Source organism: Marmota flaviventris, chromosome 3, assembly GCF_047511675.1.
Source record: "Marmota flaviventris isolate mMarFla1 chromosome 3, mMarFla1.hap1, whole genome shotgun sequence".
Classification (NCBI taxonomy): domain Eukaryota; kingdom Metazoa; phylum Chordata; class Mammalia; order Rodentia; family Sciuridae; genus Marmota; species Marmota flaviventris.
This window is the reverse complement of record NC_092500.1, coordinates 19,822,668-19,849,701: the sequence shown is the minus strand read 5'-3', so window position 1 is coordinate 19,849,701 and position 27,034 is coordinate 19,822,668. Positions and strand designations below refer to the sequence as shown.

The 27,034-nt window shown below is 34.4% G+C and overlaps 1 protein-coding gene across 1 annotated transcript in view; it reads left to right on the top strand.

The window, feature by feature from the left end:
• Utp20 (UTP20 small subunit processome component) overlaps positions 1-27,034 on the top strand; it is a 94,323-nt gene that overhangs the window by 25,943 nt on the left and 41,346 nt on the right. Inside the window, exons 19-28 of the mRNA XM_071609595.1 lie at positions 3,484-3,560; positions 5,485-5,564; positions 5,802-6,042; positions 10,545-10,730; positions 14,138-14,228; positions 15,163-15,248; positions 16,199-16,324; positions 20,706-20,872; positions 22,478-22,686; positions 26,801-26,944. Of these exons, the coding sequence (XP_071465696.1) occupies positions 3,484-3,560; positions 5,485-5,564; positions 5,802-6,042; positions 10,545-10,730; positions 14,138-14,228; positions 15,163-15,248; positions 16,199-16,324; positions 20,706-20,872; positions 22,478-22,686; positions 26,801-26,944 (1,407 nt within the window). The remainder of the gene's footprint in view (positions 1-3,483; positions 3,561-5,484; positions 5,565-5,801; positions 6,043-10,544; positions 10,731-14,137; positions 14,229-15,162; positions 15,249-16,198; positions 16,325-20,705; positions 20,873-22,477; positions 22,687-26,800; positions 26,945-27,034) is intronic.

Sequence of the window (27,034 nt, the reverse complement as noted above, 5' to 3'; positions counted from 1 at the left end):
GAAAGCCCAGCAACATGGTGGGAAGCTGAGGCGGGAGGATCACAACTTTGAGGCCAGCCTGGGTAACTTAGTGAGACCCTGTCTCAAAATAAAAAGGACTGGGGGTATAGCTCAGTGATAGAGCATAAAGCCTTGGGTTCAATCCTTAGTACCACCAGAAAGAAATTTATACACATATATGCATATATAAAATATAAATAAAATGATTATATACAAATTATTCACAGTCATTTCAACATTTGAAATGCCTTATTGAGTGGCAAAAATCGTACTTTAAAAGTATTCATAGGATTGGGCATGGTGGCACCCACCTGAAAGCTCAGCAGCTTGGGAGGCTGATGGGAAGTCTTTATATGTAGAGAGGCATGTGTAGAGAGAATTGGGAATCATGCAGAGGGCATGATTGCCCTCACTTGCCCTTTCTCCTGGGCTGACCCTGTGTCTTAGTTTTCCTATCTATAAAGAAGCCATATTTAATATGATGGTCTCTCACTTTTCCTGCCCCAGAAACCTATGATTTATTTCTATTCAGAAAATACTTATGTTACTGAATTTGCTTGTCAGTATTCTGTTCTGAATCTAGCCAGTTAATAAGCATTTACGATGTTTTGGACATCAGGTTAGGTTCTAGGGATACAAAGATAATTGAGAACATAACCCAGCCTATAAGAGATGTATAGCCTAGTAGAGCCTGTCAGACACAGAAAGCACTGCGTACAGTAGTGCAGTCTGATGAGGCTGCACCGAGGGAGCTGAGTGCTGAATGATGGATTAGGTGTTCAGGAATGCAGATGGGAAGGCTGTTAAAGCCAGAGAGAGGAGAGCGAGGCAGAAGTGTTATCAAGTAGCCCAACTCATTTGAGGGATACAGGCAATTCTATATGGCTGCAGTGTGAGGTGCAGGGGAGACATCATGAAAATTGAGACCAGCCTAGGTCATATCTGAAAACCTGGACTTTTGTGTAGACCTTATAAACCAGAGACAGTGTTCACTATGTAGGCCCTTGTTTTCAGTCTTTTCACTCTTCAAAGATTTGCCATTTTTGGAAAGAAATGCCATCATTCATTCAGTTATTTATTGTGTATTGTTTATAGCACCTCTTAAATATCTTATGCCGTACAAAGTGCTGGTTGTACAACAAAGAACAGAGGAGACATAGACCCTGACCAGTGCATCTGATGCCAACTTTATAGATCACTATTGAAACTTGATGCTATTTTTATTAAAGGGAGAGTGGGGCAGACATTTGGCTTTTGTTACTGTTATCTTTTTGCTTTTGTTGATTTTATGTGCTATTATTAAAACATATAGATGATGAGTGAGTTTCTGGAATACTTAGGAGAAATGTTCCAAAGGCTGCTTGAGTTGAAAAATTGCTGATATTCCTTGGCTAAGTTATGGTGAACATTCATAATAGGACATCTGTTGAAATGTATTTCATTTTAACTTCCTGGTTCAATAACCAGCCTTCTGCTTGTTGTAGTATTAGGGCTAGGAATGTGGAAATGGAACCTGGTAAAAGGAAATCACAAGAAACATGATGGCTATTGTTTTCTTCCTTATTATTAGAAATTAAGAGAAAGAAATAGATAGTCATTATCTGAGAATTAATTTCCATTTTTAGGCCATTACATTAGCTTTTCGGTGCTGAAAAATTGTGTTAGATACCTGAGAAAAACAACTTAGAGGAGGAGAGATTTATTTTGGCTCATGGTTATAGAGGTTTCAGTTCATGATTGACTGACTCCAAGTCAGAAACATCATGGCGGAAGGGTGTAGCAGAAGAAAGTTGCTGAGTTCTTGACAGCTTGGAAATGGGGCAGGGGATGAGAAATAGTTCTCCAGGGGCAAACCCTCAGTTACTTACTTCCTCCAGACATGTCTACCTACATTCTATTTCCACCACTTCCTAGTAGTTCAGTCACATTATTAATCCATCAAATGGATTAATTCACTGCTGAGATCAGAGCCCTCATGAACCCATTATTTCCTTAGAATCCCTCCTGAACATTATTACATTGAGAACCAAGCCCTTAATACATGAGACTTTGGGGGGACATTCCAGATGTAAACTGTAACAGTCATGCTTTTTTATGAAGGAACTGCCTGCCTTTACCATTGAAAGACATTCTGAGTGCTGCTTCCTACTTAGTCCAGAGCTATTTACAAAAATAAATGTGAATTCTGTTTGGAGACTCTACCTGTTGGCCAAGACAGGTACTCTGTACTCTTTTTATATGTTCCCAGCACCACTCTGTAGACTTAGTATATATTAATGCATTTTTTTTTTTTTAGAGCAAACTTTGGAGATAGGCATTTACTATGTTCATTTTATAGAAAGGAAAACATAAAAAGGAGATTTAGTAATTTTCCCATGATCACACAGCTCAGAGCTTGGAAAACTAGTATTCAAACCCAAGTGTTTTGGATCCATAGTCCGTGCTTTTAATAAGATCCACAGCCTCAGTTAATGACAACTCAGATAATTTCCACTAAAAAATGTAAAAGCAATGGATTCATTTTAATTTAGGTAATGTGTTCAGAGAACACATAATAGCCAGAATTGTATTTTATAATTTACAACATGCCTTTATAATCTCATTTAATCCTCAAGGTAGGTAGTGTCAGTTCCTTTTTGCACATGTCTCAAATAGAACCCAAGTGAGGTAGGTAGGTGAGAAAGCAGCAACAGGAATACCAGTGTCAAAGTTTAAAGCCTTATATTCTTTCCCATGTTTGTTCTCTGTTGCAGGACATTAGGGGTTTTCAGTCCATAGCATTTGAAGATCCATCATGAACTGAACTCTTAGTGAGCAAGACTGCAGGAAGTCCTGCTTTTAACCTGTTTTAGATGTTAACATCCTCTGTGATATTTCATCTGGAAAAGAGATGGCTGCTAAAATATGTACAAACTTCCCAAACTTAAGTAATGATACTTGATGCCTCTCCAGCACAAGGAGATGTTGGTAATAATGAGTGTCATTCCAAAAGGAGATTGAGAAAACTTTACACACTGACCTGAACTCCTTTTGAGTATAATTTTGAGAACTCGAACATGTGCTTATGAAGCCTCAACTGCCATTGACAGTAAACTTTGAGTTCTTTAGCCTTGTACTTCATTGACCTTTCTTTAAGTTCTGTTTTAGCAGGTGATGGCAATGTTTGTTAGAAAGGAATTTAATTCTGAGTCAAATGTATCCTTTATATGTGGATATCTGAAATGAGTTTGAATATTATGTTTATTCATTATATGTTTGCTCATTATAATGAGTCTTCTGTGTTTAATTGTGAGTGATATGTTAGGAAAAGGAAGGAAATTGTTACACACTGTATTTTGGATGGATAATTACAACATTTTTTCTTAAAGCACAGCATCTTTCCAAATCTCAGATTGTCCAGGTTGGGATGTCTGCATTTGAGCACTTCTGCCATTCTATTGTACCTTATTACTCATTTACTAAACAAGTCTTTTGCAATTGCAGGTACCTCTTCGGTATTTGCTAGGCATGTTATATGTTAACTTCAGCCCTCTTTGGGATCCTGTTATTGAACTCATAAGGTAAGTGTGGGTTAAATGGATGAAGCTATTATGCTTTAATGGCTGCAGAATAATGAGGCCAGGATTATATACTTTCTACCTGTGATTTAAATGAATGGCTATGTGCACTATTTACATTTACCTTAAATCCTTTATGGAACGAGGAAGCCAGAATTATACTTTATAATTTACAAAATTATAATTTATGTCTATAATCTCATTTAATCCTCAAGGTAGGTAGTGTCATTTCCTTTTTTCACATGTCTCAAGTAGAACATTAATAAACATTAATTATTCTCTTGGATGTCAAGATTTTCAACAATTCAATTGTTATACGTACATTTCTATGTGTATGTGTATTGAAATAGCTTTGGAGGGCTTTCTCTTTTTACTTTATGTAATAATTTCTGTGCTGATTTTTTTATAGTAAGAGATATACTAATTGCATGCTTTTATGTATATATATTGAGTCATTGAGCTACACTTTACTTTAAAAATAAGGACTTTTCAAAACCTTTGCTGTGTAGTATACAAAATCCTATTAGCTCTAAATAACTTTCCTATGTTCATATCTAAAAAAAGAATCTTAATAGTCATGTAGAAAATACATATGCCATTACTCAGATGTAAAACTTGGTCCTTTTTTCAGATATTTGTCTTCAGATTGTGTACTCTGGCTTTTTAACAGATTGGAAATATGTCATATGTGGCCTTTCTATCCTGACTGTTGGTTCTTATTTAACAGAAAGAAACAATAAATAAATCCCTTTTGAATTTCAAATTAGCTTGTCTGCCTTTTACTTCCCTTCAAAACCATCAAATCAGTATGCTGAAAATAAGTGCCTTCTAACACCAGCTTTATTATTTTGCTTATTGTCCCTTCAGAAGACAAAAATAATCTGATATATTATCAATGGCCTCTTGTCAAAAAATGTTGTTTCTTTAAGTACTAAATTGCCTTTAATGGTTCTCCATAGTGTCTGGGCTCCCTTCCTGTTGGGTAGCTATTTCTGTTTGGAAATTGGATATTTTTTTTTTCTATGTATAGTACACAACAGACATAGTTTATGTCTGCTTGAAGTTTATGCATTCTCAGAAAAGTAATGACAAAAAATATCAAAAATTCGAGATGATTTTTGCTGGAATATCAAACTATGTAAACACTATTTGATTCCCCTAGTATCTATTCATGGAGTTCTAAAAATGTTTTTCAAATAGTTGGTGAATGTTTATTTTACTGTTGAGTTAATAAGTATATATGAATTTGGTAGAGGGAACCTACATTTTAAAATTAGCTGTGAACAAAATAACTTTTCTCTCCAAACAGTGGTCTCTTTCCCTTAATGGTCTATACCTCATATACTATGCTCCATTGCCATTATTGTGCCTTTAAAAAATATTCTCCTTATAGGGATTTATTTACATTTTTTAAAATACCCATCAGTCTTTTATGACTACCAAAAGAATTTTTGAGCTGGGCACTATGATTCATACCTGTAATTCCATTTACTTGGGAAGCTGAGAAAGGAAGATTGCAATATAGAGGCCAACTTGGGCAACTTAGCAAGACACTCTCTCAAAAAATTTTTTTAAAAAGGACTGTAACTCAATGGTAGAGCACTTGCTCAGCATGTCTGAGGCCCTGGGTTCAATTCCCAGAGTAGCTAAATGTATGTGTGTGTGTGTGTACACACGTATGTGTACGTATATCTATATATCTATATCTATCTACCTATCTTTATATATGTATATATATTACACACATATGTGTATATGAGTGTGTGTATGTATAGCAATGCAGGCATTTTTAAAGAATGCAGAACTTGTTTACAACCTCCCATTGAGTTAATCAAATAAACATTTTAATTCTTTCAGTTTTTTTCCTATGAGATATCCAAAACTTAAGACCATACCACATTATTTTTAAAATTTGTTTTTATCTTAGTTCCCATGCCCATGAAATGGAAAATAAGCAGTTTTGGAAAGTCTACTATGAACATCTAGAAAAAGCAGCAACCCATGCTGGTATGTAAGAGGGCAGGGGAGGCTGGAAAGACAAGCTGTGGTTTAACTAAGTTTTACTGCATAATTATGCATGAAATTGGAAAACAAGTGAGAAATGTATTATCTTCTATAACCATTGGATGTGGGTTTTTTATTTTCCTTATATTACCAGAGACAGAAATGTCTTCTCTTGAGTAAACATATAGGGCATATGTTAATATTCTCTAGTGGTTATAATGACTTTTTTCTCTGTTTCAGAGAAAGAACTGCAAAATATAAAAGATGAGGAAAAGTCCATTGGAGATGAAAGCTGGGAACAGACCCAAGAAGGGGATGTTGGAGCTTTTTATCAGAAGCAGTTAACATTGAAAACTGATTGTCAGGAAAGACTGGACCATACCAACTTTCGATTTTTGCTCTGGCGTGCTTTGTCAAAATTTCCAGAGAGAGTAGAGCCACGGTCCAGGGAGCTTTCCCCACTTTTCTTGAGATTTATCAAGTAAGTATTCTCTTCTAGGAATATATCCTTGGTAGGGTGTGAGTAGTAACCTTCCAAACTGGCCAAGTTCTTTATTCATCTCACATTTTTAAATCAGTGGAATGTCTGTGAAGCACTGGTTCTCTCAGGTAACAACTAGTTTTGTTCACCACTTAATTTTAAATGAATCAAAACACAAATGGTACTAATAAAAATATTTCATATTACGAAATAAGAAGGTCATATTGAGTGTGATCAACATAAAGAGGCCTTGTTATTTCTCGCCCTGTTTGTTGTTTTATTGTTTACCTGGAACTGGAAGATATTTTCCAGTGAACCAACCCCAACTACTATTTTGAACCTCTTGATATTTCTCATGCTGATGCATGTACTGTCAAAGAATAACAGGAATTTTCTGGAGTATTGTTTAGTTTTGACTGTATATGTGTGTATATGTCTGGTTGCTTTAAGACTCCAAAGGTATGGTATCAGAACTAGGCAATTAGCAAAAAGTATGCTCTCCACTAGTATTTCATGACATGAGAAAATGCTGTAGGATTACATGCTAGCTTATCCAAGGATGAAAAGGAAGTCTAGGTGGTTGACATAGAGCTGTCCAGGGAGTGTTTGGAAATAAGAGCAAAAAGTTAACAGGAGACTAGATTGTGTGCTTCAAGTAATGGTAAGGACTTTGGCCCTGGGAGGTTTAAGCAAAAGGATGATGTGATCTAAGTCTTAAGGTTTTTTTTCTGTTACATTGAAAATGGCCTTTAGAATGGCAGTGGCAAGAGAAGAGACCAATCAGGTAGGGATTGCAAGCCTAGACAAGAATTTGGTGGTGACTTGATCAAAATTGTAGCAATAAAGATGGGAATTTTTAAAAGATTTCAATTTGATAGGATATATTTTTGAAAGATTCCAACAAGATCAGCCTGTGGGATTTGCCAGTATGGCAGTATGGGTATGTGGTGGTGGTAGGAAATGGGAAGAAGGTAGGAGATAAGTATGTCTCTTAAGGGTTTGGCCTAAGCAAATAGAAGAAGAGAGCTACCGCTTACTGAGAATATGAGGAGAGCAGGCTTTCCAGGTTTGCAGGTTGAATCAAGGTTTATTTGAAGATGTGTTAAGTTAGGGCTACTAAGTAAACACCCAAGCAGAGGTATGTCAAGTACATATTGAAGGTAGAAGTTTGAAATCAAAGGAAATATGTGATCTGGAGATAATAAATTGGGAGTCATCAGTATGTGGATAAGACAGAGAATGAAGTCACCTAAGGTATGAATGTAAAAATAGAAGACTTGTAAGGATTGACACCAGTGTTTAGAGGTTGAGAGAGAATAAACCAGCAAAGAGACCACAAAAGAGTGATAGTAAGAAGAACCAAGACCATCTGATATCCTGGAAGCCAGATGAAGAGAATATTTTAGGGAGGGAGCAATCACTTTAATCACATGTGTCTGAGAAGTCAGGTGAGGATCAAGAATTGATTCATTGAACGAGAAAGAATTTTAGAGATGACTTTAAGCAGAATGGCCTACATGCAGGGGACCTTAACAATAGTAGTTTTGGTTAATCTGAGAAGAATCAAAGCTTGATTAAATGAGCTGTAGAGAAAATGGAGAAGAAAAATGGATCTGGAAAGTACCAGTAGTAAAAAGGTGTAGAATAGTAGGTAGAGAAAGATGTCAGGGCAGAGATGAAGTTGTTGGGGTTGTGGTTTAAATAGATATATATGTATTGTTGGTGCAAATGATCCAGAAGGGAGGAGAAAATTTGCTAGCACCATCTCTTCAACTAGGTAAGAGGAAATAGGATCCAATGCATAAGTGAAAAGGTTTGCATGAATTATTCATTTTGGCAAAGGTTATCGGCAAAGAAGCAGCAGGATGACAGATACAGCAATGGAAGAGCAATGATTTTTCTCTTTGCACATAATTATTTGGATATAAATTTGTTTATAAAATGAGGACAGTGATATTTATCATCTTTTGCCTTGTTTTGGAGGCAAAATTTGTATCAGTTGTTTTATGAATTGCAAAAGGCATCCAAGTGCAACCTGGCCTTAGTGCTGTTAATTGAATATGAGCTCTCTGCCATGTTAATTTGAAAAAATAAGATCACCCCTTAGCTTAAAGATGAAAACCTTAATCTGTGTTATTCTAGTGGTTCTTTTAAAAGGGTTGGTAGGATACTGTCCACAACGTGTTATTTTGAGTGAGAATTTAAAAGTCTCACTGTGTGATCTTTTTCTTAGTATCTCTCCATGCATGCAGTAAACAACAAAATGTTAATCATTGGATGAATGAATGAAAGCTAGTGCACTAAATGACTTCAAGACTGTAATTGTTAACTACAATAATGGATTAAAAATAAAGAATTGGAATTTAGTATAATTTAATAAGAACAAATTCTATAATTAGAAGAGATAAAGCATAAAAACTTACTGATTTTTGTTGCCTGGACATTCTGTTTGAATCTCCCATATCATGGCTGCCACCAAAAGCTATGGAGTTTATAGCTCCTTTTATCTTATCAGACCCATGCTTTTTAAACTGAATTTTGTGGTGATGTCCTCTGTAAGTATATTTTTTAATTTAAATTAAGCTTATTTTTAACCTAATACATAAAAAGGTAAGAAATTTTATATATTAATAAGCATCATGTGAAGTTTTGATACATATATATTATAATGCTCAGATCAGGTTAAATTTATCCTTTTCTTCAAATACCTGTCATTTTTTTTTATGGTGAAAACATACAAAATTCTTTATTTAAGTTTTTCAAAATATGTAGTACATTTTTACATATAGTCACCCTACTGTGCAATAGTTAAACCAGAATTTCTTACTCCTAAGTGGAACTTAGTATACAGTGATCAACCTTTTCCCATCCCTCCTTCTTTTAAAGTCTGGTAACCACCATTATCCTTGAGATCAACATTTTTAAATTCTAAATATGAGCTCATGTAGTTCTTTTCTTTCTCTGCTTGGTTTATTTAGCTTAATATAACAATCAGGTAACAGGATTCCTTTATATGGCTGAACGTATTCCACTGTGTTTAAGTACCAGATTTTCTTATCTGTTAATCAGTTGATGGACATTTAGATTGTTTTCATGTCTTGGCTCTTGTGACTAGTGCTGCAGTTAAGATGGGAATGTAGACATTTCTTTAGATATGTCCCCAGTATTGGGGTTGCTGGATCATCATATGATAATTCAATTTTAATTTTGTGAGGAACTTCCCTGCATTTTTCCATAATGGCTGTACTAATTTACATTTCCATCAACAATGTCCAGGGGTTCCCTTTTCTCCAAGTCCTCACCAGCATTTCTTATTATTTGATCGTAGCCATTCTTACTAATGTAATTTCATTGTAATTTTGATTTGTGTTTCCCTGATGATTAGTGATATGTTGAGCATTTTTTTATGTAATTGTTGGCCCTTTGTATGTCTTTTGAGAAGTGTCTCTTGAAGTCTGTTGCCCATTTTTTAATTGAATTATTTGGTTTTTCTGTTTGTTTTAATTTTTGCTATTGAGTTTTTTTATTTCCTGATATATTCTGAATCTTATTTAATCCCTTGTCAGATATATAGTTTGCAAGCATTTTCTTCCATTCTGTGAATCGTCTCTTCACTATTGATTTTTTTCTTTGCTACAGAGCGTTTTAGTTTGATGTAATCCCATTTGTCTATTTTGATTTTGTTTTTTGTGATTCTGGGGGTCTTGTTAAAAATGTATACACAAACACACACACACACATGTATGTATCTTTGCCTGTTCCAGTGTCCTGATGGATTTCTTCTGGTAGTTTCAAAGTTTCGGGTCTGTCTTTTAATACATTTTGAGTTGATTTTTGTAATTGGTGAGAAGGGTCTAGTTTCATTATTCTGTATGTGGATATACAATTTTTCTCAGTACCTTTGTTGAAAAATCAGTTGGCTATAAATGTGTGGGTTCACTTCTAGGCTATTATGTTCCATTGGCCTATGTGTGTATTCTAAAATCATACTGTTTGATTACAAGTTTGTAGGATATTTTGAAGTTAGATAATGTAATACCTCCGTCTTTATTCCTTGTGCTCAAGATTACTTTAGCTATTCAGGGTTGAGATACTGTATTTTCAAAAGGACACTGGCAAAGTAGAATGTGTCTGGCCAAATGTAACGGTGTGGTCTTAACATCATGCTGCAATCTTTTAATATAATCCATTTTTAACCACTTGCTTTTCCAAAGATGAAAAGCTGATTTCAGTGAAGTCCAAAATAAACATCTTAAAATATTTTCAGCAATTTACCAATGGAATGAGCTGTCTTCTACAATTAGTGATTATAGTTAGTGATTGGCTTGTCAATGAGGGACACAATAAAAAGAATAATATTGTAGAATAAGCTTGACTAATCTCTGATGTCCCTTTAGGGTATGATTCTTGTGCCGTGAACATCTCCCTCATGAACAGAATCAAGACATTTCAGATTAGTGTGCCCTTCTCATCCGTGTTGTACCACTCTCTTCCCGCTATAGCAATGAGTATTACCCAGCAGATCTGCAGGTTGCTCCAACCCAGGATCTGCGGAGAAAAGGCAAAGGGATGGCAGCAGAGGAAAAAGAAGATGAACCTGCTGCTGAAGATGACATAGAAATGGAGGAAGAGGTGGTAACCCCAGATGAACCCCCGCAGAAGAAAAAGACAAGAAGAGCTGCAGCAAAGTGAGTTCTCCTTTGTCGAGTGATCACAGATGTAGGCGGAGCAGGTGCTGTCTCTTCTCACCTGAATGGGAAATAGCCTTGTACAACTACTAAGTGCTACATCTTCCTGGGATTTTTCTTTTACAGTCCAAACAAAACTGTCTGTCTTCTGAGTGTACTGTTCCAGAACAGCCCTATTCTAGGGTATGAGAATTGGGCCAATGGTGCCTTGAGAGTGAAGAAATAGGCAGACAGATCCAGGATTGTGCAGGTGCAATATTTTGTGGGTCCACTGATCTTGTTTCTGCCCAGGATCATGCTTCTGTCAGTGACCCCAGTACTTTACACTCTGTACAGTTCTGGATCTGTCTGCCTCTTTCTTCGATCTCGTGGCATCTTGAGGCTGGTTTTCACACAGTGGAATTATTGTCCTGGAACAATTACTTACTATTAGCCTTGTTTATCCACAGAATATAGAGCTAGGAACTTTTGAGGTAGCTCATTTTTATTGTAACTTCTTTTAAAGATGTGAGCTTTGGAGCCTCCAGTGCTTAAATACTCTTGGACTTTTGCTATTCATCTTCACAGCAAAGGGCATCATTATGTTTGTGTTCTAGGGGAACACATAATGATATCTTTTCTCTTAAATAAGCATAATCAGCCACTTTTACTCTGCTGTTGGCTTATCTTCTACTGGTTACTTTTTTCTCATGCTGTTATACCCTCTTATTCTCTGGGTTACTCATTTATCTAAATTGTTAAACCTTAAAAAAAAATGATTGGAGTTTCAGAAGTTATTTCAGGTTACTTGAAAATTGTCTGAATTGAGGTGTCTTAAGAGCCACTGGACTGGTGCCACTGTGTTATTTTAAAACTTTAGATCTCATTTGTTTAGTATTTTAACATGAGCCATTTGTTAATTCATCCAATCCTGTAACTGTATGGAATGATTTTTGGTAAGTGCTAGGCTTTAAAGTGAATTGTACACAATGTCTGCAATGCAGAAGTCATAATCAAATGCCTGGTGAAATATTTCTATATGAGAAATATTTTTAAAGGAGTTATAGGAGCACAGTAAAGAATTGCTTACTTCTACTACAAAGTTCCAGAGAAGACTTTTTCCAAAGGAAAGAATATCTTTGATGCGGAAAGATTACAATTTGGCGGCCTTAGACGAGAAAAGACTTAGCAATTAATGGAAATGTGTAGAAAGCACAGGGGCAGGTAAAGTCATGAGTACATGCAACTATATAGTTCCTCCTCTGCCTTCTCATAGCTCTGAACGTTCTGTCACTTACTACTTTAAGATTGTTGCTTTCTCCTTCGTTGCCATTAACATAAAACTTAGCAAAACATTAGTCCTAAATATGTATTTGGTGAATAGATAAATAAATCATATCTCTAACCAACCATGGCTTTGTCTTTCTAATCCCTGGATCTTTGCATATGTTCATGCCTCTTTCCATGGTGCCCTTGCCTGACTTCTGTCAATTGAAGTTCTATTCATACTTTAACTCACTCTTCCATCAGTACTTCACTTAAGTCTTTCCTGTCTTTTAAAGTCAAAATTGTCTGCCTCAATTTCTGACTTTCGTAGCAGCCTCTGTCATACCCCTACCACATCCCCACTCCTTCCTTTGCATATTAATTTTTTATAGATCTCCCATGAAAATCAGAAACTCTGAAGAATTAGATCTATGTATTAATTTGTCTTCTATAGCAAACCTAGAATATTGCCACCAAATAACAAAATTGAAAATGTGAAGAAATCAGTAATCACCTTCTTGGTGCCAGCTCAGTATTTTCATAACCTAAGTTTATAATCTCTCATAAAATCACCATTTGGCAAGTACTTTATTGAAAATGTGTAAATTAGCTCCTGTTCTCTTTAAGTCTGTAAGGCCACATGGCACATAGATGGAGAAAATGAGTGGAAAAATCATTTGTGTGTGCAGAACTGGGGATTGAACCCAGGGCTCTCCACCACTACACTCTCAGCCCTTTTTTTAAAAAAAAAACAACAACAACAACAACAACTTTATTTTGAAACAGGGTAACACTAAGTTGCAGGCTGGCCTCAAACTTAATATCCTCCTGATTCAGCCTCCTGAGTAGCTGGAATTACAGGCATGTATGTGCATGACTTCAATAACAATTTTTTAAAGTTTATTTGTAAAACTGCAGATTATTTTTCTACAGTAGCCAAAGAGGTTGTGATTTCTAGCTTAATTTCTTCATATTAATTAGAAGGACTTTGCTAGCTTTGCTTTCTTTTGCCCAGTAACAGAGAAATGCATTGTTTGGTAAATGCTTCAGAGCAAAGGCACCAAAATTTAGACTCTTTCTTTCATTTAATCCTTGTGGAAAACCCAGGAAGTTTGTGGTTATTACAGTGAAAAAACTGAGACTCTGAAACATAAGTAGCTTTCCCCAAAGTTACACAGCTGAAACTGGCAGAAACACACATGCAGCTTGATTTCCATTTCCTTCTTCCTACTTAAATTCTTGAAATAGTCCAATAAAATCTTTTGAACTCTTTTCATTTATAGTTATTTTTGTTTGTTTTTTAAAGTTCTAACACAGATTATGTACAGAAAGAAAAGAGTTTTCTCAAAGCAGTTTTAGAGTCTTAGAGTCTGTGGATTAGGAAGTCAGGTAAATAAATACAGTAAAAGCCCTCTTGGTCTGTGTTAGGAGATGGCCATTTGTTCTGGGCATTCCCATGTACATATTTATGTTTCAACCACAGAACATTGTCGTTTCTTCCTTTGTGGAAAACTGGTGCCATTGTTACCTAAACTTGGACCTCTGTTAGCTGACATCAGTGTTTATGCTATATGAAGGCGAGGAAGACTATATTCTACCACTTAACCATCTACTTCATAGAACTTAAATAAGGAATTATTCCCCAAATTACTTGGCTCAATTTTGGAATATATTACTATGTTGATTACTTTCTTTCAAACTTTAGTCTGAAAGAAGCACATCCTGAAAGATTTTTCTGGGATAGGGAGCCTGTATCAGGGAGAGACTTGACTAAGATGTAGAATTTCTGGAGAGTAACTTTGTAAATGTAAATGATTGTAATTTGTTTGTAGTCAAGTGCGGTAGTACATGCACCTGTAATCCCAGCAGCTCGGGAGGCTGAGGAAGGAGGATTGTGAGTTCAGTCAGCCTCAACAATAAGGCACTAAGCAACTCAGTGAGACCCTGTCTGTAAATAAAATACAAAGAAGGGCTGGATGTGGCTAAGTGGTTGAGTGCCCCTGAGTTCAATCTCTGGTACCAATAATAATAATTTATTTGCATAATTAATAGTGAAACTATAGGTAGAGTGCTTGTAGTATTTTGCAAGAATAAAATTGTAGGTATTGTCATCTGAAGAAAATAATCTCTATCTGTAATACTCTTTACTTGGTTTTATTTAGGCAGTTAATTGCTCATTTGCAAGTTTTCTCTAAGTTTTCAAATCCACGAGCCTTATATCTGGAATCGAAACTATATGAATTATATCTTCAGGTAAGTAAATAAAGTCTTTATCATTTTCTTTGCCAGAGTAACTTGTAGGGTCTCAGTAGTTGCTTGTTGAACAGAACCTATGTCTATATTTTAATTACTTTTTAAAAAATAAACACATTTTCTGCTATCTTGAAATTATTTTAGGTAACACTAATTAATTTAAATGTATTTCAGGTGATAAAACATTGGTGAGTTGTATTAAAAGTGAAAATTTAAAAAGCATGAATTACATCATAGGATTAGCTTTTAGAAGGGAGTTGTACCAAAAGCAATTGGCTACCTTTCCCTTCTAGTTAATTCAGCCTTCATGGAGGTCTAGAGTTTCAGGATCTGTTAGGTGGAATAAAAACAGATAGTTGGAGTAATTGTCTATTGATATCACAGTGTATGTCCCTGAATTCCAGAAAAGGCTGCAGAAAAAATTTAGTGTCAGAAGCAGAGTAAGTGTTGGATGTCATTCTAAACAATCTGAGAAATGTTCTTTTTTCATTTTGATATTGTTTAGAGAAATTTAATTTCAGCAGAATTTATCTGTGTTCTGCCTATATTCAGAGAGACCTCATTTATAAAGTTGTTCAAAGGAAACAAGATTCTGAACTTAATATTCAGGGAGTCCTCAGAGCCAAGTGTTTTTTCTTGGCATCTTGTTGGCTCTGGTTATAGTGTAGGAATTTTCTTTATCACATGACCAACCCAGTTGGTTTAAATTCAGCATAGAGATTTGAGGTCAGAGTTTCATTTCCATTTTTTTATTTGCATATATTCTCTTTATCCTTTGACTAGAGAAAACCCATAAAGCTTTTGTTAGGAATCAGCCCAACACTTGCATAAAATTTTAGATTTTAGGAAATTTAATTGAGCAAATAAACACAAGGAGATTGTCATCCCATGGCATGTGTATATGTTAATTTATTCTATAAAATATCATTTCCAGTTATTGCTACACCAGGACCAAACAGTGCAAAAAATAACTTTGGATTGCATCATGACATACAAACATCCTCATATCCTTCCTTACAGGTAAGTTGCTTAAATTTAAAGAAATATTATTTCTTTGGCTGATTTTAATCTTTTTGCTTAGGAGCTCCCTTATGAAATGTCTGAAGGCCTGAGAAATCTTCCTCTTTTCTAAGGAATTCATAATGCTGTTTTCCATGGTAGAGTTATTCTCTAGCTGGGCTGGGTAGTGCACACCTATAATTCCAACTATTTGGGAGTCTGAGGGAAGAGGATGGAAAGTTTAAGGCCAGCATGGGTCTACTGAGACCCTCTCTTAAAAAATAAATAGGCTGATTGTGGCTCAGTGGTAGACCACTTACCTAGCATGTGCCCTGGGTTCAATCTAGTGCCTCCCTGCTCCCCAACACACACACACAAAGAGTTTTATATAGAATAGGGAAGAGAACCCGGTGCAATGGTGCACGCCTATAATCCCAGTGGCTCAGGAAGCTGAGACAGGAGGATTGCGAGTGCAAAGCCAGCCTCAGCAAAAGTGAGGCACTAAGCAAATCAGTGAAGTGAGACACTGTCTCTAAATAAAATTCAAAATAGGTATGGGTTGTGGCTCAGTGGTTGAGTGCTCCTAAGTTCAATCCCTGGTACCAAAAAAAAAAAAAGGAAGGATAATGTAAAAATGTATGTTGTAAAGTTTAATCATTCTCTCTGTTCCTGTTTATAGAGTGCCATAAAATCTTAGGGTTAGCGTTAGGGAGTCATAATTCTAAGAACTAAAGAAAGCTTTTGTATGCTTTTTATAAATAGCCAAATTGTGTAGTAAATCTAGTCTCTTGTAATCCATTTTCCTTTTGAAATTTGAAGATATTTTTGTGAGACTTTTTGTATATGGAAACCAACCACAATATCCATTTAATACTTTGATTTAGTTGTACTTTTTGCTCTGTATACATACTACCCTTCTGTTTTTAAAAAGTCTTGCTGACTGATAATTTGTGCTATTCTCTTTTTTAAAGGGAAAACTTACAAAGGTTGCTTGATGACAGAAGCTTTAAGGAAGAGATAGTGCATTTTAGCATTTCAGAAGAAAATACTGTAGTGAAAACAGCCCACCGAGCAGATTTGTTTCCTATTCTAATGAGGTATTTATATTGCTGTTTAAAAACTGATTAAAAAAAAAAAAAAGTTAATCACAAGCACAATTTTAAGTATAATGTTATGATTCTTTTTAACAGTTGTAGTAGAATATATCATTTTGTATTTTCTTTTGAATGCTTTTTTATTTTTTAATAGAATCTTTGGGGAAGTCAGTTGTATGTAATTTAGATAATTTTGTTTCTCATATGAGGAAACTTGTTAATACAGTATTGTCTTAATAATGATAATATTAAAATTAGGCCCATTATTTCCCTAGGTTTATTGTTTAGATGTACCACAAAGGCTGGGTGTGCATGCCTCATGTGCACAAAGCCTTGGGTTCAATCCCCAGCACCACCAAAAAAAAAGAAAGAAAGAAAAATCCATTTAAAGAAACTGAACAAAGAGTTCATTCCAGTGTCTATAAATATCATATTTATATTTAATGATGTTACTGCTTTCTAAATTATAGACAGTGGAATACAAAGTTATATACAAATAATGTAGAGATCATATATTCAGAGCATTAAAAAATGAAGTTTAAAAATTTTAGCTAAGTGGCTCTGGGGTGATGGGATTTGGAAAGATCATGAGAATAGGAATGGGATTTAATAGACCTTTACTTGCCATTCAGCTCTGGGATTATGTAGTCCTGAAAGCTGGGGCAGGTTTTTTTAGATTCTTTGGGCTTCACGTCCCTTTTTTGGATGGAAGATGGATCACATATCCTCTGTTGCCTATACTTTCTCTGATGTGATGACTCTGATTCCATTTATAGCCAGCATTAAGGTATTTGCTGTAATGGACATAAAAATATGAGTAAATAAGTAAATATACTTACTTAATATATACTTATATATACTTATATAAAATTATAATTATTGGTGGATTATGAAACAATAAAAATGAGAAGTAGAAATTACCTTACCCAAAACTCAAAAATAAACTCTTCATGATCTTTCAAAACAATTATAAATTATAAACATCAACAATACTAATAACATTTTAAAAGCTAGAAGTAAAAATCAAAGGGTTGCATAAAACCTAAAATACAAGCTACCAAAAACTGTCAGAATACATGCATATACAGTTCTTAAAAGAAAATTGCAATCATTTTGCATAAAATGTTTTATCTTTTTTTTTTACTTAAAACATATTACATGAATTTTCTTATACTATAAGATGTTTCAAAGTATGATTATTCGTTTTATAGATTTACCATAATTTTTTAGCCAAGCCCCCTTTGTTGAGCCTTTTGCTTGGCTCTAGTTTTTGTTTTCTGCAAAACACATGTCTGATTTTGAATATCTGTGAATCTTTTAGATCAATTTATTAGGATAGATTTTTTTTAAATTTTGTAGGTATTTGTTCATTATCATTGGTTTTTCATTTTCCTTCATGACTTATTCTTACTAAGTATACTTGGATTTTTTAAATTGTTAACTGTACATAAAAGCATAAAAATTGTACATATTAATGGGATAGTGTAATTATTCTAGAGGTGGATCCTCAATAGGAAAATTTATGACCATTTAAAAAGTTTTGGTAAGTAATGCCAAATTGCTGTCTATAATTGTTTTCTATCAACAGTTTTATTTTCTGTGAATATGAATGTTTGACCCAGTCTCTGATGATTTTTCTCAGATAATTTAAGGGAGAAATACAGACCTTTTATAATTTCTGATATAAATTATCCAATCACTTTCAAGTATTTTTGAGCCACTTTATATTCCTATCAGTAGTAGGATAGCTGTTTCCCCATTATTCCAACTCTGGGTATTATTATTATTATTTGTTTAATTTTTCCTAATTTGTTGGTGAGAAATGGCATCATGTGTGTAACTTCACACTTTTCGGGTGACTGCATTATTAGAGGTGCCTTCCTTGAATTCTTTATATAAAATCATACCTCTCTTATTTGATATTCACTAGGCCCTTTCCTTACTTATTTTCCTTACAATATTTATCATACAACATAATCTTTCCTTATCTTCCGTATCATAGGAAGTGAGCTCCATGACCCTTAATAAATATTGGTTGAACTAATTTGTACTCATGTATGATATAAAACCATTTTTTCCAGCTTATTATCCTATTTATTGCCCAAATAGCCTAAAAGAATTAACTGGTAGTGGTGGTGGCAGTGATTATCTTTGTTTCGTTATGGGCTAACAGTAATTACTTATTAACAGTCATGTTCTTAAAATCTGCTCATCTTGTTTGGGGAGGTCCCTGAAACACCTATAGGGAAGTCCATAGGGTCCAAAATTTTCATAATAATAAAATAAGACCATATTGTTTTCACTGTGTTGACATTTGTACTGGCAAGGCAAAAGCTAGTTTTACTCAGTGTCCTTGGTGAATATTGACCCTTCAGTATATATTTTTTCTACTCTGTATGACAAAGTGGGAAGTATACAAAAAAACTCTTCTGCTGCACACTGCTTATTCACATATGGGTGAATAAGATACGAGTTGAACTGGCCACGTTTTTTTTTTTTTCCTTCCTTTCACAGAACACCATTTTTATCTGGAAGTTTGGCTAGTAGACTATGATTCCTTTCACACTTAGGAATCTTCTAAATAGGCAGTGAGCCTGTCACTTCAAGAGAAACAATTGATAGCATTTGTTTCCAGTGATAAATTCTAGTATTCAAGTGAAAATCAAGATTTTAGAAAACTGTTATTTGCTCCTGTGAACTTGACAGATTCCCAATTAATTAAAAACTTTCCTTATGAAGAGGATAATGATGTAAAGTTAATATGCACACTTGTCTTTTGGTTTGCAATAAAATGTGCAAGTATTTGGCGTTCCATGTAACTCAGTGGACTTAGTGTTTTCTGAGTAACTATTGCATGTTACAGAATCAATGTAAGGGTAAGAGTTCTGTTCAAAGTGCAAAGTAAACAGATTTTAATATAATAAGGTTCTCAAAGTTTGTTGGTATATCAAAGTGGAATAGTCACAATTAATCTTAAAGTTTTTTCTTCCTTCTCCAATACATATCTGTGTGAGGTTAGATTTTCTTTCAGCCCCAACAGATTGAAAGCAGATAGGCAAATCTTATATTAAACCAGACAGAAAATAAATAAAACAATGCCAATAGTCTTAATTTTTAAGGAAGAGAAATTTGGAAAATATTATTTTCATTAAAATGCTATTTATCTTAACACGTAATAAGTTTTTATTTAAGTGAACTCAAACAAATATTTAAAATTTTTCTGTTTTAATGGCTACTATAGTAAATATAAGCTGATAAAACTCAGACACAAAAGTTCTTGTGGGAATCTCAATAAATTTTAAGTGTTAAAGGGTCCTAATATCAAAAAGTTTGAAAACCACTATCTTTAAATTTTGAAAAAGTCAATATGTTGTATCATGTTAAGAAAGTAGCTTTTATTAGATTATTTAGAATTTTATCAGAAGTGGATGTTGAATTGTATGCTTATTAAGCAACTGTTATAATGGTTATATTATTTTTTTTAATATGAGCTGTTCACCTATATTTGATTTAACAGATTTTATTGAAGATTCTTTGTTGCAATTCCTGGGAAAATTCTTATTTGGTTTTAACCCAGAACTGGATACTGTGTTTAGAAATGTTGTGCTTTATGTTTCTAAGCAATATTAGTGTGTAGTTTTATTTTTGGTCATTGACTCATCTTAGTTATTAGTTTTTCCACCTTCATTAATACAAAAGGACTGTTTCCTTCTTTCACTCTGCTAGGAAATTATGACAGCAGTTATTTTTTAAAACTCACCTATGGTGCTGTGGTTGTAGCTCAGTATAGTGCTTTCTTGGCATGTGTGAGGCACTGGGTTTGTGTCTCAGCATCACATATAAATAAATAAAAACAAAGTTCCATCAACAACAAAAATAATTTTTTAAAATTCAACTATATTGGACAGTGTATTGCATATAAACCACGTTTTCCAGTTATTATTGGTCTACTCCTTTTTTCCTTTTTAAGCTCTTTTTGTTTATATGTGGTTTTTTCCTAGCTATTAAACTAAAATCTTTGCAGTTTCCTTATTTGCATATAGTTACTCTTATTTCATTTCCTTTTAATCACTATGTTCTTGTTTTCATTTTTCCTTGACTATACTTAACCTTTGACTTAACTATTTTACTGCTTCTTTTCTCACACAGAAAAACACCTTCTGGCCTTTTGTCTATATCTTTTTCTTCCTGCTTCCTTTTAGCCTAATGATGATGATGATGACAATGATTATTTTTATAAATGTCAATGTAAATATTTCATTTGTTTTCATTTTTCCAATTTAAATCTGCTAAGTTTCTCTTATAGCCTTTTAAGAAAAGAAAATAACTAGTATTGTGTTTTAGAATTAACGTGCAAAGAAATAATGTTCTTTTGACTTTTCAGAATTTTATATGGTCGAATGAAGAATAAAACTGGGAGTAAAACTCAGGGGAAATCTGCTTCAGGCACCCGCATGGCCATTGTTCTACGCTTCCTTGCTGGGTCTCAACCTGAAGAAATCCAGATATTCTTAGACCTGCTGTCTGAACCTGTGAAACACTTCAAGAATGGTACCCACCAACTGCCTCCCATTCCCTGCTGAATATGTTACTGTAGCAGACAACTTATGTAGAAACTTATAAAAGTAATATGTTTCCATACTTTCCTGGACATTAGAAGTATTTCTAATTGGGTTGATCCTCCCAACCGTGATGACTGTTTTTCAGCTGAAGTGCAATTCATTTTAAACATTGAATTAGGTGATCTCACAATTGATCCTGGGAATTATCGGCACTCTTATGTTACTAAGTGCTTGATAAGCAAATGTGTATTATTTTGTGTATTTAGGCCATCTGAAAAATGGTGAATACTTATCCATACACAAAGAATGGGTTTCTTCTAAGAAATCAAAAGTGTGTCGCAAAATTTATTTGTCTTGGTATTTATTTATTCACTGAGGCATTCACCTATTGAGAGTGATTTATTGAGCACCTCTTGTGCCCCAGGTACTCTGATAAGTTAAAAACAGAAAAGTGAGTATAATATTTACCTTCAACCTCACAGTCAAGAATTGAAGGAAAGAATAGTGTATACACTGAGCTATAAGGCTCTGTGGTATGTGTGGTACACAATGTTAGTAATTATAACTAATAATAATGGCCAACATTTATTAAGTGCTTAATTTATACCAGATGTTCTAACAGTCCCCTTTGCACACAACTCAATTGATCCTTAAAGCAACCACTTGAGCTATCAGTATATGATTGTCCCCATTTTATAAATGAGGAAACTGAGGCTTAGAGATTTACTGGAAGGTGGTAGAGTTAGGATTTAAACCCAGACCTTTCTGACTACAAAAACCTGTCCCATAGTTGCTTTGGGTTATCCAAACATAGATATTTATTTGTAAGGCAATGTATTGAATTAGTTTGATATTTTTCTGTGATAGTGGGCCCAGCTGTTAAAAGAATTTCATTCAGTATAATATTGTCCTGTAAAGAAAGTTGACTCTAATGAATACAAAAGTTTTTGTTCATGTATAGCCCCACTATAGGAGGGTAGAATGACTTATGGATCAGTTGATTCATGATCTCATCTCAGTTGGTTTATGTAAAACTTAAGTAATAACATGTTTTCAGAAGCTCTGAAATCAATATTTCAACAGCTATTTATAAGGGACTGTTGCTTTATTTCTTAGGCAGGGACTACAAGAGGTATAGAACATTGGATTCTCAGCCTTCATGGAGTTTATAATATAGCAGAGCAGTTTCCATGAATCCACTGAACTCAGCTCATTGAAAGATGAGCAAAACAAAAATATGTGTAAAGTTGTCAGGTGGAATGAAAGATTGTTAGTAACTCAGATTTTTAGGAATAGCATTAAAAAAAATTGGATGAGAAATGGGCCAAGAGACTGAGTTCTGTGACAATTTTCTTATCCTCCTTTATTCCTGAGTTTCCTTATTTAAAGTGGGAATAGGAAAACCTGGCTTACTTAGCTCATTGAATATCTGGTAAGAATCAAAAGGAGATAGTATATGAGAAAGGTGCATTGTCATTTATTAATTATAACAGTAGAAAATACTGTATTATAGAGGAAAATTGAAGCCATAATTACATATAGTAATAACATAATAACATTTTACAGTACACAATTATCTCTTCTGTTTTGTTAGGAGAGTGCCATTCTGCAGTCATTCAAGCAGTAGAAGATTTGGATTTGTCTAAAGTTCTTCCTTTGGGACGTCAGCATGGAATTTTAAATAGCCTTGAAATAGTATTGAAAAATATTAGCCATCTGATCAGTGAATATTTACCAAAGATTTTGCAGATATTGCTCTGTATGACAGCAACCGTATCACACATCCTTGACCAGCGAGAAAAGGTGAGAGATTTGACTATAGATGCTTCTTCTTGGGCTGAGGAGTCTGGGAATTGGGAATTGGGTTGGGGACTGAAATATTAACATCCTTCTAACCTAAATCTTCTTATATATAACCCTTGAGAGTGTCTCTTTAAAAAAATCAATCTTCCATTTATTAGGAATCAAATATTTATGTATTTATAATATTTATGTACAAATATTTATGTATGACTAGCAAATGCAAATTCCTTGTTATCGAGTGTAGGTTTTTAAAGGAGGTGGAATAATAGTAGACCTGTATACATTTCTCAGAAACTCAGCTCACTGAGCTGGTGTGCCTTGAAGTTTAATTTCAGGAGCTGAAGAGTTGTAAACTATCATCCAGTTGTCCTTTCTTCAGAATGGTTGGTAAATAAATCAGTCACTGTTGCCATCATCCTTGTTACTTTGAGACATAGTTACATGGGACTCCAAGTAAATGCTTCCCTACAATTTGCAGTGTCTTGAATAGATAAGCAGGGAGATGAGAGAAGACACATCAACTGGCCAGCTGCCAAGAAGTGTTCTGGTAGATGTTTTCTGAATTGTATTCCAAACAATATACTTACGTTTCATTGAAACTAGTATATAGATGTAAGTGTACTCTTTGGAGTTTAATGAAATAATCCATACGTAATAATTTCAGGGACTGACCTCGAAGTAAAGATCCAGGCTCATTTCATTTATGAATATGTCTGGTGAATCGCCTCTCAAATACAGTCCTAATAAATGATTTACATTTTTAAATATTTTTATTTTAAAATAATTTCAACATAATAATAAGTGAAAATTGACTGGCAAAATTTTAGGCTGCATTTTGGTGATAGGCATGGATGTAAGTCTGTTTTAGTAGTGAAACAACCAGTGTAGAATTCCTCAGGTGGAAAGTCATGGCATGTTCTAAGAAGAAAAAAGGTAGAGGTGGCAGAAATCAGGAACGTTGGGCAAGGTGACGTTCAGCTATAAAGTAGATAGGGTGGGTTATGTATACCTTGTAGGTTATGGCCAGGAGGTACATTTACATCTAAGTATAAAAGTACACTTAAGGGGCTGGGGTTGTGGCTCAGCGGTAAAGCACTTGCCTCGTACATGCAAGGCCCTGGGTTTGATCCTCAGCACCATATATAAATAAATAAAATAGAGTTTAAAAAAAAAAAAAAAAGTACACTTAAACAGCTTAGTGGTGGGAAGTTCCTGAGAGTGTTGAAGCAGGGGAGTATTAAAGACAGTCTGATGTTTAAAAATATCACTTTGGTTTCTTGGTGGAAAAGAGGTTGTGGGAGGTCAAGAGTGAATACTGAAAGTAGGTCTTGGAAAAATCTTTCTGTGTTATATGAGAGCTAAAGGACCATAGGAAGAACTATGTTTATGCTTTATAGCAAGTGAAAGTGACTATGGATATATTAAACCATGAGAAGTGATAGCTTTTGTAAAGCCTGTAAAAGTCCTTTGAATTTTTGGTTAACTTAGAAGTTACTCAATAATGCAGCCTTGCTACCAGGTCACCAATCAGTAACTCAGAGGATCATTTGTGCAATTTCACAGTTCATTAGTTAGTGAGGTGTTAAGCTTATGCATAGTTATGAGGTTTCTTCTTTTTATTTTTTAACAAGTCTTTGGAATTCCTTAAAGTAGCATGATGCAATTATTCTACAGTGAATTTTCTTGAGTTAAAGTTTTACATTTATGTGTTTGAGTTCAGTTACACATTTGCTGTTTTATGTCTTTCCTATCCTTCAGGGTACTGACGACATTAAAAGATGTACCGTAAAGATTATTGTTCGCTTTGTGGGCGTTTTGTACATTTAAGTGATGTAATAATGTACATAATTTCAGCCATACTGACAGTTAAGGAATTAAAGTCTACAGTTGCTCATTTTGAGAGTTTTTTCCAGTTTATCCAACAGTTTTGGAGTAAACTGGGTAGCCAGCACTGGAGTTGCAGAAACAAGTAGGGCCTGCCAATCCTACCCACAGGCAGGGAGGGGGATAGGTGGGATTGGAGAAGGACAGGGATGTCTTATTTAAAATCATGGTTGCTGATGTTGGTTTGGCATTTGCTTCAGATAATGGTGATACCGAGTTATTTTAAGTATCAGTGACAGTATTTATCTTTCACTCCAAGTATAATTCAGCTCATATAAAATACTGCCAGTAGAATTGAAGCAGATCAGAGTGACTTATAACTGTGTCACCTTTTGTATTTGCTTGTCATTTCTTTCATCTTTTTAACTTGTATAATATAAGCTGATAGTAGATGATATGTGAGATACTATGGTTCCTTAGGTTTGTACAACAAATTAGTTAAGAGCATTCTTATTCATTCTTATTTAAGTCACCTGAATTTAAAATGTACTATTTCAGATTCAAATCGATCTGTTGATCAGAGTATCAGATTTTCATGGAAGTAACTTCCCTTTTAGTTTTATATGTGATATCTTGGTCATAGACTTGATATTCAGCATCTGAGTGCATTTCAGTCATCTGTACATTTTTAGGGTGGTCTTTAGATGTTGATGTAGGTAATAAAAGTCATATATACAAATAAGTTGGTACTTTTGTGCCCATCACCCACAGTATATTAGTCAGTTGGCAAAATAGTCAGGGGTTGAAACTTCCTCTTTAAGTCTGGTTTTTACAACATTCTCTACGTGATAGAAATCTCTGAGGCCATTGTCTCTCTTATTACTGGCTTACACTTTTTCATTTTTTAATATCAAGTGGAAATTCTTTTCCATAAAGTTTACTCTTCCCAAGTTCATAGAATTTCTTGTCTGTTGAATATCTTTGGGATTTTCAGTCTCTCATCTAATTTAATAAATTTGCATCCAGTTAAGTTTTTAAGTTGGGGTCAAGATTAGGACCGTAATGTCATTGGTTGGGACTCACTACATTATTCTACATTGAGTCTGAACAATTAATTGGCTGCGTGTTTAGAGAAAGGAGAATGCAAATTCAACAGTCACTGGTATGGCAATATGTAAAAACGTGGATGTGTAACCAATGTGATTCTGCAATCTGTATACGGGGTAAAAATGGGAGTTCATAACCCACTTGAATCAAATGTATGAAATATGATATGTCAAGAGCTTTGTAATGTTTTGAACAACCAATTTAAAAAAAAAGCGAGAGAAAGGAGAATGCAGTAGAAATAGCAATATCTGTTATAAAAAGAAGTTTGCTTTTAATTCAGACCCATTGATCTTCCATACCTTAATTCATTGTCTTTTCTTTACTACACAAAATAGTCTACTTTATGGAAAGGTCACAGATTCTTTGATTTGTCCCCTAGACTAATTTTAACAAGAATAATTTAAAACTTCTAGTTTTAAGAAAAGATACATTTATCCATGTTTATAGCAACACAATTCACCATAATCAAGTCATAGAACCAACTTTGTGTCTATATACAGTGGAGTTTTATTCAACCATAAGAACAAAATTATATCATTTGCAGAAAAATGGATGGAACTTGAGAGCATTACGTTAATGAAATAAGCCAGACTCAGAAAATCAAGGACTATGCTTTCTTTTGTATGTGAAAGCCAGAGAGAGAAAGGGGAGTGGAAGTAGGATCTCAAGAATTTGACACAGAAATAGAAAATAACAATTAATAAACAATTTGGAAGATTTTAGAGTGGCAAAAAATAAGAATAATACAGTGTGAAAATGAAAAGGAACATTACTCTGAGTTGAAATGAAGTTCTAATTCTTTTTCCCCTAATCCTGATTCTGAGGCATTGAGATGGGCGGGGTGGGGGGAGGTTTTGTTTAGAACATTCTATTCATGCAAAGTTGTTGCAGATGTGATTATTTTTTCTTAAGGACAGTGAATGTGATTTTACTGGGCAGTGATAGCAGAGCACTTGATTTTTTTGCTCTGATTTTCCTTCCAGTTCAATGAGAATAGCAATGTGACTTGCTCCTGTGATGTCCCTATGTGAATCAGAGTCAATAGATTTAATAACAGGATTTTCAGTTCAGTTTGACATCTGAGCAGGAGAGCCTTTCTGAGGAATCAGGAAAAAAAAAAAAATTGGGTATGTACTTTTTTTTCTTTTCTTTTTGTTAATATAGCAGATCTTCTATTTTGCAGATACAGCTGAGGTTTATTGACCCATTGAAAAATTTAAGACGTCTTGGAATCAAAATGGTTACTGATATCTTTTTGGATTGGGAATCCTATCAGTTCAAAACAGAAGAAATTGATGCTGTGTTTCATGGTGCAGTTTGGCCCCAGGTAAACCTAAATTTCTATTTTCTGCCTGGGCATCTTCTGCTTCCTTATTATTAATTTAACATCTCAGCCTGCCTCCTAGACATGAATGTT